This window comes from Lissotriton vulgaris, chromosome 6, assembly GCF_964263255.1.
Source record: "Lissotriton vulgaris chromosome 6, aLisVul1.2, whole genome shotgun sequence".
Lineage (NCBI taxonomy): Eukaryota > Metazoa > Chordata > Amphibia > Caudata > Salamandridae > Lissotriton > Lissotriton vulgaris.
In genome coordinates, this window is record NC_141694.1 from 785832983 (window position 1) to 785850344 (window position 17362).

The following is a 17362-nucleotide window of genomic DNA, read 5'->3' on the forward strand; positions in this document are numbered from 1 at the left end:
GAAAAGCGTACGCAAATCTGCCTGACCAGTTCATCCATATCGCATTCCCCTCCGACCGTGGGTGTGGAAACCTGGCGGCGAAGGTTGGGCATTTTGCATTTTCGTGGGTGGCAAACAGATCTATCTGTGGATGCCCCCACATTTGGAAGAATAGTTGAAGTACTTGTGGGTGTATCTCCCATTCGTGAATCTGTTGTGACTGACGACTCAACAGATCTGCTATCTGATTGTGAATTCCTGGAAGGTGTTCTACTGTCAGGTGTATGTTTTGAAGAATGGCCCATCTCCAAATGTTCTGTGCAAGCTGGGACAGTTGCAGAGAGTGTGTCCCCCCCTGTTTTTGTATATAATACATGGCTGTCATATTGTCCATCCGGATTAGGACAGCTTTGTTTCGTACTTGTACCTGAAACGTTTTGAGTGCTAGGAAAATTGCGAGCAACACTATATGGTTGATATGGAACTGTCTTTGTTGGTTGTTCCATTGGCCGTGTGTAGTATAATGCAAGAGATGGGATCCCCATCCTGTGAGGGATGCATCTGTCGTGAGCACTATCTGTGGAACAGGGTCTAGGAACGGCCGTCCCTTTGTCAAGTTTTTGGTGTTCCACCATTGCAGAGAGCGATATGTACGGCTGTCTACCAACACCAGGTCTGTGAGCTGACCTTGAGCCTGATTCCACTGTTGTGCTAGATATTCTTGTAATGGGCGCATTTGCAGTCTCGCGTGAGGAACTATGAAGATGCAAGACGCCATCATGCCTATTAGTCTCATGAACACTCTGGCTTGGAGAGACTGCTGGTGTTGAAAAAGGGAGACTAAGGTCTGAATGCTCTGTATCCTGGCTTGACTGGGATACGCTAGAGCTGTAGATGTGTCTATGGTAGCTCCTAGATATTGGTGAACGTGCGAAGGCTCTAGGTGCGACTTGGTGTAGTTTATTGTAAACCCTAAGTTGTGCAATGTCTGAATTGTTTGTTTTGTGTGTTTTACACACTGGTTGAACGATTTTGCTTTTATGAGCCAATCGTTGAGGTAAGGGAAGACATGTATCTGTTGTCTTCTGAGATGTGCTGCTACTACTGCTAAGCACTTTGTAAACACTCGTGGTGCTGTTGTGACCCCGAATGGAAGGACTTTGAACTGATAGTGCTGTCCTTGTATGACAAACCTTAGATACTTACTGTGCGCAGGATGTATAGGAACATGAAAATAGGCGTCCTTCAGGTCTAGTGTTGAAAGAAAGTCTCCCTGTTGTAGTAGTGGGAGTACTTGTTGTAAAGTGATCATGTGAAAATGATCAGATTGTATGTAATAGTTGAGGGGCCTGAGGTCGAGAATTGGTCTTAATGTCCCGTCCTTCTTGGGAATTAGGAAGTACAGGGAGTAAACTCCTGTTCCCCGTTCCTCTAAAGGAACTACTTGAATAGCATCCTTTTGTAGAAGTGCTAGAACTTCCTGTTGAAGCAGAGTCATATGTTCGGTGGACATTGGACGCTGCCTGGGTGGTATGTTTGGGGGGGTTGCTGTGAGTTCTAGGCAGTAGCCATGTTGGATAATCTGTCTTACCCACCTGTCTGTTGTGATGGAATTCCAGACAGGTAGGAACTGTGATAATCTGCCCCCCACAGGAGTGGAATGCTGTAGGGGAGGCAGAGGGAAGTCACTGTTTGGAAGTGGAAGAGGAGCGGTTGTTGTTATTACCTCTACCTCTTCCCTTATTGTTGCCTCTGTATCCTCCTCTAAAGTAGCCTTTGTTAGAGGAGGTCTGTGTGTGCGTCTTAAAAGATGATGTTGTGTCTGTGCCGGTCTGCTTGGAGCCTCCTCTATAAAAGGAGCGGCGAAAAGAACTTCTAGTCTGTGTGGATTGTAATGCACCCATAGACTTAGCTGTGTCCGTGTCTTTCTTCATCTTTTCTAGTGTGTTGTCTACTTCCGGCCCGAACAACTGGTTCTAATTGAAGGGCTGGTTCAAGATGGTAGTCTGAACATCTGGTTTGAAACCTGAAATGCGTAACCACGCATGACGTCTGAGTATAACACTAGTATTGACTGCTCTGGATGCTGTGCCAGCTACATCTAGTGCACATTTAATTGAGGCATTGGATATTAATTTACCTTCTTGTAAGAGCTCTTCTGCCTGATCTTTGTATTGATCTGGGAGGTGCTCCATTAGTTTTTCTAGTTGGTCGTAGTGAGCCCTGTCATAGCGTGAGAGTAAGGCTTGTGTGTTTGCTATGCGCCATATGTTTGTTGCCTGCGCAGCAATCCGTTTCCCTGACGCATCAATAACTTTAGATTCTTTGTCAGGCGGGGGCGTGTCACCAGAGGTCTGGGAATTGGCCCTTTTACATGCATTAGACACTACCAAAGAGTCTAGATGTCCCTTAATATAGACTGGATCAGATGGTGCTGGTCTATACTTCTTTTCTATTCTAGGATTTAACACCCTACATCGTACCGGGTCTTTAAATATGTCTGGAGCATGTTTAATGACTCCTTTGATCATGGGTAGTATTTGTGTAGTCCTTTGTGACTGCTCAAATGTGTCCAGTAAAAAATCCTCATCAATGGCATCAGAGTGCATTGGAGCTCCCGACATCGCCATCGCCATCCCAGAGGGCTACAAGATCACCCGGAGGGACCGCACCGCCAACCAGATGGGAGGAGGCATCGCCATCATCCACAGGAACACCATCCGTATCACGACCAGCACCGACAACACCCTTACCACCGCCGAACACCTGCACTTCCAGATCCACACCGACCCGAAGACCACCCTCAGAGGCACTCTGATCTACCGTCCTCCGGGACCACGCACCCAATTCAGCGAGGACATCGCCGACTTCGTCAGCCCGCATGCCCTCCCCTCCGCTGACTACATCCTCCTGGGAGACCTCAACTTCCACCTGGAGAACAACAACGACCGCAACACCAGCACCCTGCTCGACAACCTCGCCAATCTTGGACTCAAGCAGCTGGTGTCCACCCCCACCCACCTCGCAGGACACACACTCGACGCAGTCTTCTCATCCAGCACAGACATCGCCTTCAGCCACGCCACAGAGCTTCAATGGACGGACCACAGCTGCGTCCACTTCACCTTCAAAAGAACGACGACCCACCACCACCAGCAACAGGCTGCCCGCAGAAGCTGGAACAAGATCACAGCCGACCAGCTCGCCACCTCCCTGAGCCAGCACCCTCCTGCCAGCTCAGCGAACCCCAGCCAGGCCGGCGACAACCTCACGAAGTGGATCAGCAACTGCGCGGACGAGCTCGCCCCGCTGAGGACCCCGCCCAGCAGACCCGGCAGCAAGAAAGCCCCATGGTTCACCGACGAACTCAAGAGCTCCAAGAAGAACTGCCGAGCCCTCGAGAAAGTCTGGAGAAGGGAACCAACACCGGACAACATGACCACCTTCAAGCTTGCCACCCGGAAGCACCACCAGCTGATCCGCGCCGCCAAGAAAACTGCATTCAAGAACCGGCTGGACAACAACGCACACAACTGCAAGGAACTCTTCAACATCGTGAAAGAGCTATCCAACCCCAGCGCAGGAAACAACAACATCACCCCATCGCAAGACCTCTGCAACTCCCTCGCCTCATACTTCCACAACAAGATCGCGGACATACACAACAGCTTCAACAACCAACCAACGCACACCACGACCGAACCACCACCCCCCACCACCACCCTCCGCGCCTGGACTCCGATCAGCACCGAAGACACCATCCGCACGATGAACTCCGTCCACTCCGGATCTCCGACCGACCCCTGCCCTCACCACGTCTTCAACAAGGCCGACGCTGTCATCGCACCCCACCTTCGAGACATCATCAACACCTCGTTCGACACCGCCACCTTCCCTGAGAGCTGGAAGCACGCCGAACTCAGCGCTCTACTCAAGAAACCCACAGCAGACCCCACCGAACTCAAGAATTACCGCCCCATCTCGCTCCTCCCGTTTCCAGCCAAAGTCATCGAGAAGACCGTCAACAAGCAGCTGGCCGCCTTCCTTGAGACGAATGGATCCCTCGACCCCTCACAGTCTGGCTTCCGAGCCAACCACAGCACCGAGACCGCCCTCATCGCCGCCACCGATGACATCCGAGCCCTGATGGACAACGGAGAAACAGCGGCCCTCATCCTCCTAGACCTCTCCGCGGCATTCGACACTGTCTGCCACCGCACCCTAGTACAACGCCTCAGCAACGTCGGAATCCAGGAGAAGGCTCTGGAATGGATCATCTCCTTCCTCGAGGGAAGAACACAGAGAGTCCGCCTACCACCGTACAAGTCAGAGGCCACCGAAGTCATCTGCGGCGTCCCTCAAGGATCCTCGCTGAGCCCCACCCTCTTCAACGTCTACATGAGCCCCCTCGCGGCCATCGCACGCCAACACAACCTGAACATAATCTCCTACGCCGACGACACCCAGCTGATCCTCTCCCTGACCAACGACCCCGCCGCCGCCAGAGCCAACCTGCACGAAGGGATGAAAGAGGTAGCCGAGTGGATGACGACCAGCCGCCTGAAACTGAACTCAGACAAGACGGAGGTCCTCATCCTGGGCTCTTCGCCCTCCGCCTGGGACGACTCCTGGTGGCCTCCAACCCTGGGTACCGCACCCAAACCGACAGACCACGCACGCAACCTGGGCTTCATCCTGGACTCCTCCCTCTCCATGACCAGGCAAGTCAACAACGTCTCCTCGGCATGCTTCAACATCCTACGCATGCTACGGAAGATCTTCTGGTGGATCCCCACCGAGACCAGGAAGACCGTCACCCAGGCCCTCGTCACCAGCCGACTGGACTACGGCAACGCCCTCTACGCCGGGACCACCGCCAAGCTCCAGAAGAGACTCCAGCGGATCCAGAACGCCTCAGCCAGACTCATCCTCGACATCCCACGAACCAGCCACATCTCCGGACATCTGAGAGACCTGCATTGGCTCCCCGTCAACAAAAGAATCACCTTCCGCCTCCTCACCCACACAAAGCCCTACACGACCAAGGCCCGAGCTACCTCAACAACCGAATCAACTTCTACGCTCCCAAACGCCACCTCCGATCAGCCAACCACGCCCTCGCCGCCGTCCCCCGCATCCGAAGAGCGACAACAGGAGGAAGGTCCTTCTCCTACCTGGCCGCCAAGACCTGGAACTCCCTCCCGACCGACCTGCGCCTGACCCAAGACCACCTCTCCTTCAGGAAGAAGCTGAAGACCTGGCTGTTCGAGCAGTAACGGCACCCCCCTCCCCCCAGCGCCTTGAGACCCTACGGGTAAGTAGTGCGCTCTATAAATGTCTTTGATTGATTGATTGAACTCCATGGTAAAGGGCAGCTCTATTTAATAGATGATTAAACCCAATACTATCTTCTGGAGGGGAAGGTTTTGTTGGGTAGTACTGAGGATCAGGAATGTCTGGCACATTGTGTGGTGGAAAACCATATATGTCGTCATCCTTAGGATATTCTGGATTGACATCCTCATCTAAAGAGTATGCATGTGGCTCTGGTACGTCATTCCCCCTACCTAGATCATACTCCTCGTCAGTGTGGTGTGATGATGCAGGAGATTGAACAGGAGAAGCTATAGGTTCAATATAAGGAGGGATAGGAGAGGAAGAAGGTGAAGGAGAGGAAGGGTGCATTGGAGAAGTTGCACAATCCTTCTTTTTGGCAGGAACCACAGGTGGAAGTGGTGTGTCTGTCGGTCTTTTCTTGTAAGGAATTGCTTCCACATGTCCAGTTTTTGGATTGATAGAGACCTTTTTCTGTTTAGGATCTGGTCTAAACAGTTCTTCCACCTCTACAATCTTCTTCGGCGTCGATTTTTTCGGTGCCGATAGGGTTTGTTTAGTGTTCTTTGCTTTAGGAGGAGTTATCTAGTCCTGTGGCAAATTTTTCGGTGCCGAAGGTGGTTTCGGCTTGGTAGGCTTGTTAGAGGGTTTAGGCGTCTCTGTATCAGGTCTTGGAGTCTTTGGTACTGATGTTGGCGATTTCGGCGTGGAGACAGTTTTCGTTGGACCTGCGGCGCCGGACTCTGGCTTTCCATATTTATTTTTGGAACCGGAAGGTTTCGGAGTCGAAGCTTTCGGATCCGGTACAGTTTTTGGCTTCGGCACCGATGTGTCTTTTTATGTGGGTGCCAAAGGGTCTTTGTCTTTGGGCACCGAAGGGAGTTTTGGCTTCGGTGTCGAAGAGTCCTTCGGTGTCGAAGGATGTTTTGGTGCTAATGGAGGAGGTGGAATTGGCACATGAGGTTTCTTCGGTGCCGAGGCACTGGAAGGCGTAGTCTTTTTCCTCGGAGCCGAGCACGAAGGGTAGATTTCGGTCTCGACTGGGCCCCATGGGTGGAGTGCCGACCGCTGCCTTTGGCTTGGGTAGTGTATGTTGTGCAGGGGCAGGGGTACTCACGGGCTGCCGAGAAGGAATCGAGTCGTCTGAGTCCTCTGCACCCGATATGATCTGGAGATCAGGTGAGTCTTCCTCGGCGACGAGTGGAGCCTCGTCCTCGGAGATATCTTCGAGTGGATCCTCGTCCCCGGAGACGTCCTCTCCAACGATCTCCTCCTCAAAGATGGCCTCCGGTGCTGGCGCTGATCTCCTCATCTCGTGTCGACGGGCCCTCCGATCCCGAATGGTCTTCTTCGATCGGAAGGAGGCACAGGCTGTGCAGGTCGACTCGTCGTGTTCCGGCGATAGACAGAGGTTGCAGACCTCGTGATGGGCGCTATGAGGGAATTTTGCTCGACATACCGGGCATCTCTTGAATGGAGTTCTGTCCATGAGGCGTAGGCCGTACGGCGCCGATAGGCCCAACGGCCCGCGTCGACGCACCAGAATATAGCTGGTGATGTCAAAAAGTATTCGATGTCGAAAATGTTTATATAAAGTTTCACGCTTCGAAGTTGCTGAAAAAGTCTTTTCCAGCCGGAGCGGAAAACTTTCATCCGAACGCAGTGGCGGAAAAAAACAATCTGCGGATGGAGTCGATGACCATGCGCAGTATTGTCCAAGGAAGGAGTCACCGTATCTCGTGACTTCAAAGACTTCTTCCAAGAAGACAACAACCTGCAATCATCCAAGCCCAACACCAGGTGGCGATCTATTGCTAAGTGTACGATCTGCAGCTCATATGCCTCGAACCTATTGTTATATGAACACTACGGTTTTGGAGCAGGTTGCTAGTATCAGAGCAACCTTAGATAGCTATCTTGTGCCTCTCATTTGTTGCCCCTGTAGGACCCTCTAAAGTAACCGCTAGGAGAGGATTGCTGTCCCTGGGTGCACTGGCAGGACGTAGAGGCCTTTGGGGGAGGTGGTCTTCGAGCCGCCACAATAGCCTGTGCGGTAAAAGTAGATGCGGGAAGCATGTGTCTGAAGTGTGCCCAACGCCTTAGCTGTCTCTGTGTCTCTCTTGATCTTTTAGAACATTTGGTCCACCTTTGGCCCAATAGATGCTGGCCATCAAAAGGCATGTTTAACAGGTTCTGTTGAACTTACGACTTGAAGCCGGAGACACGGAGCCAGGCATGTGTGCGCAGAAGAACGCTTGAATTAACCCCCATGGCGGCGGTGTCTGCTGCATCTAGGGCATAGCGAACAACAGTGTTCGATATCTGCTTGCCTTTTGAAACTACTTCATGACCCCTCTTTCTGTGCTCCTCTGGGAGGTACTGGAGGAGCTCTTCTATCTTTTCCAAATGGACCCTATCATACCCTCAAAAAAGGACAACTGAATCGGCGATACACTATTCGTTTGATGATTGCGCGGTCACCCTTTTGCGCGCCGCATCTATGTGCTTACTATTCTTCCCCGGCTTGGCAATCATCCCCACTAGCATGGGAGTTGGCTCACTTAAGCGTCGTAGAAGGCTTCATTGTGGTCTGGCGACAGGCACAAACTACAGATTTGACTGAGGTCGATCCGAGGATATTTTGCTTGGCAGCGAAGACAATATCGGAATGGTATCCATTCTATCACCGTCGAAGCATGGTAGAGAGATGCGACCGAGAGATGGAAGTAGGCCCCGAAGGACAAGGCCCACTAGGCTTGAGATCGACCCAGACCCCGCTCAAACAAAATAACTAAACGTCTACCTGAGACAGAGAGTAGGAGAGACATGATTGAAATACAATACTGACAGAGGTAAGGAACCCGTGTGAACTGAAAAAGAGCAAAGCAACAGTGTTGATCGGTAGCGCAGGAGCACACATCCAAACACAATGGCAAAAAGAACACAATCTAACAATGGAGTCGATGAACATGCGCATTACCAGCAAGAGGATTCTGCAAAGAAAAGAACTGGCACACATCTGGGCTTAACACTAGCTGTCAGGAGAATGCACAGCATGTTTATCTACAACCACACATGCCTCGAACATATCATATCAGTACACTATAAACAAATATGTACTATTGCCAGAAAAATCCACATTCATTCTTTGCCCCATACTGTCCCTTACCAAAGGGACAAGAAAGGACAATAGCACGACTCCTGACAGCCAAGGATCAATAAGGCAATTCATGGAGTTTGGACGAATCGTACAGGTCATGAGAAGGAAGTGCTTGTACCCAAATAAAGAGGGGTTAACTGCTGTGATAGCAGAGAATATGTAGTCTACAATGTAGACAGGCATGGGCCAGTGGCATGGAAAGAGGACAGCAGAATCATAAGACATCTGAGATGTTACTTCTCTAGTTCTTTCATATTATTTTCCATTGGTTTTATTATGGCGGCCACGTAAAAGACTCTGATACCATGTGGAATGCTGATGTCAGAACCCCCACAAACATTCCAGGTTACGAGAACGGTACAGATGCCTCAGTCCACATGCTGTTACAGTTATTTTACTTAAGTATGTTAGCAAGCTGCAAGGTAAATAAATGTCAACAAATCTGTGATGATGTCAAGGAACAATAATCAGGTGGTTGGCTGGGCTGCTTATCAGATGAAAAATGTCAAATATTTAGGAATAATAATTCTAAAGAAGCTTGAAGACACCTTTTGCTTGAATTACAACTCAAAATGGTTGGTGATTCAACAATGTTTGGAGTATAATCAAATGCTTCGACTATCATTGATTGGCAATGTCAATTATATCAAGATAACAATTCTCCTGAACTTATAACTTTTTTAACACCTTCCTAGTTACATAATTAATAGCTTTTTTATAATTTAGAAACCTCCATTAACAGAATGTTCTTGTACAATACATGGCTAAAACCACACAGAGTAAATTAACACATAACTGAAACATCCTGCATGTGTCTGCACTTCGTGGATGAGCACAAGTATCTGATGGAAGTCCTCAAAAATAGCTATTTAATACTACCTGGATGAAACTGTCATCAAAACTAACTGATGCAGAGGTCTGATTAACACACTTATACCAGATAATTAGAGCACATCTTAAACTACAGCAGAGGAGTTACTAATTGTGAAGCTACACAGAAGGTCACATTCCTAAGAACCTGATTCTTGAGAACCTTATCTGAAAAATGACTATCTGTTGTATTCCCAGGGAAAAAATCCCCATTGTATGAAGCCATGATGAAAAACCAGAGGAGTGCCTCGAAATAATGGCATGCTTTTCATTTCCACTGCCTGGCACTGAGGAAGCTCAGCTCGTTGAGGCGTACTGAACAATCTTGCAATAACTTACATCATTTTAATCTAATTACAAAACACTTTAAGGAAAATAAAAACCTTTTGATAGTAATGGATAATACTTGCCTTGAGTTAGTGGCTGTATCACTCACATCAGGATAAAAATAAGCCTTTTCTTGCCAGGAGGTGTAATAGCGAACAACATTTGGGTGATTAAGATCTGCTAGAGTTATTACCTCCGACACTGCTTTCCTAATGAAACATAGGAATAAATGATATAATTATACACATCAAATTGATACCTACATATAGTATTCGATTGTCACCGGTTTGGCATTTGGGCATTGAGTGAAGACATTTGATTTAGGAAAATGTCTTCCTGTTTTACAGTGATGTATCGGTCCCAAAGCAGCTTTTATGATAAAAACAGGCTATATTAACATTATTTCAGAATAATTTAACTGCACTGCAAAAATCATTAATTTTGCACAATCATTTCGGTACCCTCAAATGATGCCTAAATAATTGGAACCCAGTACAAATCCAAAAAGATTGTGTGGTGATATAACTGGCAAGCCTTGGTAGTTAGAAGGGACTCTATTCTCCACCAATACTTCCCTAAACGATATTGTAATTCCTTACTTTCAAACAAAGTCAGGCAGTGATCTAAGCATTTCACAAACACCACAGTCTGTGAAAACTTGAGAAAGCAAAAATTGGAATCAAATGAAATGTAACTGAGTTGCCTCAATGTCAGCTAGAGATTAGAATAGATGAGTTTTACATATTGTAGGGAAATATGGGTTATCTCTTTCTTTTGAACTGTAGCATCGTGTGAGAAGGGGGCTTTGGAACAGGTAAACAATGTAGTTTACACAAATGTACTGAAGTTTTTTTATATAGAGCGAATATAGTACACATGAGCAATTCATATGCATGAGAAGTAAATGGTGATGTGAGTGACGAGGTTATTTGAAGAGAAGATGATAGAGAAAATGGAAGCATGTTGGATATCAATCTGATGTCAGAAGGCAAAGCCAAGAAGGAAAAAACTCAACTGAGTGCCTTAACTGTTTTGCTTTGAAGTGTTCCAAGTTATTCACTGCTTTAGTTTTTTGGCTTCTAGTACCGCCAGCACTTCTGAGTTTGTTTATTGAGCCTTTGTGGTGCCAGAGATGAGGCAGTCGGCAGAATTTATTTACATTTTAGTAGAGCTCTTATATATTTGGGCGAACATTTACAATTGTGTTTCTTTTATTAATGGGGAGAGGACATCATCATTTACAACAAGCTCACTATGAAATCACAGATCAATGCCGTCACCTCTGCCTGCTTCCTCACTCTGCGCAAGCTACGCAAGATCTTTAAATGTCTACCCCTACACACGAGACGCACAGTGACACAGGCCCTCATCGTCAGCTGACCGGACTACAGCAACGCCTTCTACCTAGAAATCTCTGCATGTTTCTTACAGAGACTTTAGACCATACAGAACGCCACAGCCAGACTCATCCTTGGTCATCCTGACGAACCAACATCAGGCAACTTCACTGGCTCCCCATACAGAAGAGTGCCAACTTAGGATGCTGACCCATGCATACAAGGCTCTACACAACTAAGGACCCACCTACATTAACCAACACCTAAACGTCCACCCACGGTCAAAAAGACTACACTCTGCTTTCTTTTGCTTGCCCATACTCCCCGCATCCACTGAAGAAGCAAAGGACGCTCCTTCTCCCACATCAAAGCAAAGACCTGGAACAGCCTCCCCATGCAACTTCAGACCTTCACCTCATGTTCAGAATCCCGATTGACACTCAAGATCAGGCTGTTCGCATAGGCCTTCGGGACCAGCAAGTACCTGGATAACCAATTGGGTGTTTAGCCGTACTTTATAAATCCTGATTGACTGATTGAGGATTTTACGTCTTCAGAAGGAACATGAATTTGCTATTAAGTAGTATCAGTTTGCAAACATACACTTGCCGGGTTTGGTGGCTTAGTGGACTAATTCATCCACTGTAGGGGCCTGTGTTTGGCCTCATGGTCACCAGTTCAAATCTCAACAGGTCCACTCAGCCTTTCATCCTTCTGGGGTCAATAAAATGAGTACTATTGAATTGAGTAACAATAATCATATGTTATTCAGCTCCAAGATGCCCTTCTGGGTGAACGTGCACTTTACAAAAACACGTTATGCAATACACGTTAAGTTATGTCTATGAATATTGAGTTGGCCAGAAGTCAAACAACCTAGCAATTTGGCAAAAGGGAGATCATTGGTTGATGCTACGTACATGAGCAGGTACTTTTCAAGTTTTCAATGATGGACTCTGTAGTATGCTAAAAACTTCATTTGTTATGTTTGGGAAAACACTTTTTCAGTTGATAGACGTCAACAGAAGAAGACAACCTTATGAAAAGTCCCTTTTGATTTGCCTATAGATGGATGGAGACATCAAGCCTTAATATGCAAGCACCAATGCCTTCATTATGGAATTTGAAGGAATACCGAAGAAGTAATACTGCAATAGATATTACTGATACTATGCCACCAGGTAGTTTTGGGAAGTGTTTTTAACGCAACATTCCGTGGACAGTGAATAACAATGATAATCTGTTGTTCTGCACCCAGATGTTTTCCCTCATTCTACAGCATTTTGTCCCATGCACTTTACAAGGTTTTGCAGAAGTACTGTAAAAATATGTACCACTAAACAAACCAGACAAAATATTTTTTATAATTGAGACTTACCCACTGTGCAGTTTTACTTTCTTCACAGCATAGTACTTGCAGTCAACTTTGTGTTTTGCTTTGAAAACACATCCATATCCACCTTTGCCAATATCTGATATCTCCTGAAACTTTTTTTTAAATCTAGAAAAATTGTAATGTATGTATTATTTACAGTTTAGGTCCCCATATTATTCAGTCACATGCACAATATCAGTAGTACAAAGATCACAGCAGTTCATTTATAAATTAAATGACAGTACTACTCTTCTCAGCTAAGACAGGCATACATATATCTATATATTACACAGTGGCAGTCGCCACTCTGCCTTTTCAATGGAAAGTGTATCTGAACCAAAACTAAATTGTTTGATTGACCTGTAACTTTGAGAACTGTGGAAGAATCTGCACACAATGTATGACTCGCTTAGCAGTAGGCAGCTAAGGATGGGCATGCCAACCTTCCTGTAGTTCCACATAGGGGAAAAAAATTAAGAGGAATGGAAACAACAAAAGTGTGCCTTCCATTGTAGCACTCAAAGGAAATTTTGCTCTTGTCTGTAGCAAAAAGTGCCTAACTGATTTACTCAAACTTAGCATAAATGTAGAAATGTTCACAAAAAGCATGCTGTTATTGGTTTGGTGTACATCTATTGGACACTTTTAGCGGTATCAGTGTTTGAAAAGGGTGCTTGGATGGCTCGGGAGGGTTAACACGTATATAGATTGCCAGATATAAAGTTATTTGTTTAATTACTTATGCCTTTTGCACACTTTTGACGAAAACGCATGAAATTTGTACCTACTCTGTTGAGATTACTCTTTGTATTTTTAAATTTGTGCAGATCCACTGGAGGTGGAAGAGACAAATAACGAGCAATAAAAGTTTCATTTGCTAATAATCTGGCGCTGTTTGATGACTACATGAAATGTGACAGACAGTTAGCGAAATTAAGCCTAATGTAAGGTCAGGCATGCCGTACAACCAACCTCCACCGCGCATAGCTCCTGTGCTTTGGGTGTAGGGCCTAGCTTAAGGCCATGCACTGTGCAAAAACGGGACATGGTAGGTGTATGAGGTACATCATAAGACATATGAAAAAAACAAGTTAAAGGTTAGTTGTGGGTCCCCAAACACGACAACTGGTCATTTCTGTGCTTTTTTCGATTGTGTGTTTGCTCAACTATAATTAGCCTGTGTTTATTCCAGCAAGTATGTATATAATATATTTAAGTCAGTTTGGTGCACACATTACAATTGCTTTAGATAATTATAACTGGTAAATTTTAGTAGTTTTGTTAGTTTAACACGGGATCTTGTAACTGACATTTTCACATAAATATAACGCCCCTTTAACCTTTGCTTTTTTCAATGAATTTCTAAGGTTTTTTTTTGTTACGTAAAATGTCCATTACCTATGGCGGCATGGAATTGGGGGCCCTACCCACCACTGCGGGAGGCCTTTGGCCATGCACAGCATGCAATTGGACGCAGGGCCTGGCCACGCCTCACTGGTACCCACGGCCCACCTGCACATGGCCTTTGGCTCTGCTGTCTGTGAGGAAGTGCTGTGGCAACAAATGATGGACAGAATGATGAATGAATCAAACATTCAGCCCCAGTCAAGAGATCTGGGTCAAATCCATTGTTCTTTTGCTCACTACACCACCCCAGTTTGGGCCCTGCCATATGTAAATCAGTCTTGACCCTGTTCCTCATGGCAACAGTCAAGCCCGAACTGCCTAGCTGGGTCCTCCCTGGACTAGAAACAAGCAGCCTGGGATCGGTTTCAGGGTAACACCCCTCATCGGCCAGGCTAGCTTGAATACAGTGGCACAGCAAGCAAGGGACCCACATCTGGGCATATCCATTCCAATTAGGGCAAAAAGTGCTACAGCAGCAAATGATAGGCCAGAATGCTGAATGAATCAAACAATCACCCCTAGTCAAGAATTCTGGGTAAAATTCATTGTTCATTTGCTCACTATGCCACCCCAATTTTGACACAGCCATAAGCAAATCAGTCTTGACCCTTCGCCTCAACAGTGCAGACGGAACTGCCCAGCCAGGTCCTCCCTGGACTGGAAACAAGCTTCCTAGGACCGGTTTCGGGGTAACACCCCCCAGCAGCCAGGCAAGCTTGACTCCAGTGACACAGTGAGCAAGGGACCCATGTCTGGGCATACCCATCCCACTTAGGGTGAAAAATGCTGTGGCAACAAATGATGGACGGAATGGTGAAGGAATCAAACATTCACCCCAGTCAAGAGATCTGGGTTAAATCCATTGTGTGCGGAAGCATGCAGGGCCTCTGCCCAACCCTCTGCAAATGCCCTACCTCCCATAGTCATGGCCTCTGGGGGTGGGGGTGGAGTTGGGGATAGTGTAGTTGGTCGCAGGGCCGGATTGCAGTCAGGAAAGCTTGCTGACTTCGTCAAAGGGTCATAACATCAAAATATAAATAATGGGACTATTGGCTTCATCAAGGATTGAGCATATCAACATATATGAAGCAGATTTCTCCACAATTCACAAATAACTTTCATCAAATGTATATTTCACGAACTCACACATTACAATGTTTAATAAAAGTGATTGTTGTAAAAATGTTTCTTAAAAAAGTATTTTAAAAAAATTAAATCAACCTGTCTCTATGTCTTTCTTTTAACATTTTGCAGCCCGTTGTTAGACTTGACATCTTTTGGAGTGTTTCCCCTGACATTTTACTTTCTGACCTCCCGGTTTTGACTATGTTTTTGCTGGTTTAGTGTCTCTGCGCACTTTCTCACTGCTGATCAGTGTTAAAGTGCAAGTGCTTCTGTTGTAAATTTTGTTATGGACTGGTATTTCCATGATTGACATATTTGATGTACATGTCAGTCCCTAGTAAAGGGCACTGAGTGTGCCAAGGCCTGTAAATCAAATGCTGTTAGTGGGCTGCAGCACTGGATTGTGCCACCCACACAAACAGCCTGTAAATGTAACTTTGGTCTGCCACTGCAGAGCCTGTGTGCAGTCTGGGACTGCCATGTCGTCGACTTGGCAAGTGTACTCACTTGCCAGGCCATACCCTTCCCTTTTCTTACGTCAGTCACCCCTAAAGTAGGCCCAAGGTACCCTGTGGGCAGAGTACCCTGTGGGCAGGGTGCAGTGTATGTGCCCTCGTGTGTGTGGCATGCCCTGATAGTGAATTACTGCCAATTTCATGTTTCACTATTGCAAGGCTACCTATTCCCATAGGACAGAATAGGGATTTTGTTTATAAATTTTATAAACATAACTGGACCTAGAAACTACATAGAAAAATAAAATTTAGTATGCCTGAACTGAGAATCTAAAGATGTATCTTTTAGTGAAGGTAATTTTTACATTCTGTGTTTGAAAATACCGCTTTTAGAAAGTAGGTATTTTCTTGCTCAGCCATCCAGTAGGCCTCCGCTGGGGTTGTGGATTGACTGTCTGGGTTTTGGATGACAGGGGCTGGAGAGGAGCAGTGGCTCCAGGTAGTCTAGGTGGGTCAGGAAAGAGCTGAATAGACCTGGGCTGCATTTAGGGGGAGGAGATTTCCTTTTACCTGAATGGGCCTGGTCTGCCTCTGACAATGCTGTCTCCATCTCTTGTCAGAAAGCCACACCATAGAGGGCAGAATGGTTCTGGCTGGGCACAGACACTCTATGCCTGAGAGGACAAAGGATTTTGGGCTATAAAAAGTGGGGCTTAAACCCCTAAACTTTTAAACTCTTTTGGACCAAGAAGACTGCCAAGAAGAGATGCTGGAGAAGCTGTGAGGAAAAACTAACACTTTGCTGAGTGCTTTGCTGTGTTGGCCTGCAGTGGCTGCTTCTCTCTTGGGCAGTGAAAGTACTGGACTAAACTTTCTACAACTTATTTCTTCGAGTATCTCCAAGGGCTTGAGGTAGAGCGTGTCCCCTGTTCAAGAAAGCTCAGCAAATGCAAAAACTTCAAGTTCTTCTGCCCTCAGCACTGGAGACTGTGTGTTTTGTGCTGCAACAGAAGAAAAAGCAACCCAACGCCGCTGTCGACTCCGTGTCCTGAAGGCACCGCCGCAACACTGCACTGTGACCCTGGTGTCACCGAAGCCGCTATCCGATGCCACCACTGAGCCGCGGCTCGCACCGCGACCTATAGGCACCGCACTGCCTCGCTTCACAACGCCGCCTTGCTATCATTGACAATGACACTTCACGCCAAAATCGACGCCACTGCTTGCACCTTGGTTTTAGGGAACCGCTCGTAAAGTTACATGACACACCGCCATCATCCCGCACCGCAGCCTTGGCCTACCGACGCCGGCACTATTGACTCCAGTTCGTCAGCTGACGACAGCGCTTCAGCAACGATGCCGCCGCTGCCTGCACCGGGACCTGCCAGCCCCGCGACGAGCACTACATCACACTTCACACCGCGACCCCGCCGCCACCTGACGCCGCCACCAAGCTGCTGCTCGCACCGCGTCCTGACTACAACTGCGAGGAGTTCGATCTGCAACGCGTGTGACTTCAAGGACCCGACAGAGAGGTAGCTGACGCCCTGCATTTCTAAAGGTACTGTTTTGCAGGTCTCCCCGGCACCGTAGCTGGCCCGCTACGCCCGGTCAGCCAGAACAATTTGGATTTGTTTGTTCACAATGCCATGATAGACCCGGACGGAGCTATTGAGTTCAAGAAACTGTATTTCTAGGTTATTTTGATAACTGACGATTTCTAAGTACTGTATTGTGGATTTTTATCATTTTAGGTCTTGTCTCAAGTTTATACAAATATTGGATATTTTTCTAAACTGGTGTGGTGACCTTTTGTAGTGTTTACACTGTATTACTGGTTATGTGCAAATGCTTTACACACTGCCTCTAAGGTAAGGCTGACTGCTCGTGCTAAGCTACCAAGGGGGAGAGCAGGGGTTATTTTAGGAGTGTAACTCCCTTATCCTGACTAGAAGGAAGGGTCCCTACTTGGACAAGGTACAAACTATTGTCA

General features: G+C 47.0%; 1 protein-coding gene across 1 annotated transcript in view; it reads right to left on the reverse strand.

Annotated features, from left to right (window-relative positions):
* EIF2AK2 (eukaryotic translation initiation factor 2 alpha kinase 2) overlaps positions 1 to 17362 on the reverse strand; it is a 515830-nt gene that overhangs the window by 189887 nt on the left and 308581 nt on the right. Inside the window, exons 10-11 of the mRNA XM_086925273.1 lie at positions 12386 to 12508; positions 9754 to 9879 (exon numbers count right to left, since the gene is read on the reverse strand). Coding sequence (XP_086781399.1) covers positions 9754 to 9879; positions 12386 to 12508 — 249 coding nt within the window. The remainder of the gene's footprint in view (positions 1 to 9753; positions 9880 to 12385; positions 12509 to 17362) is intronic.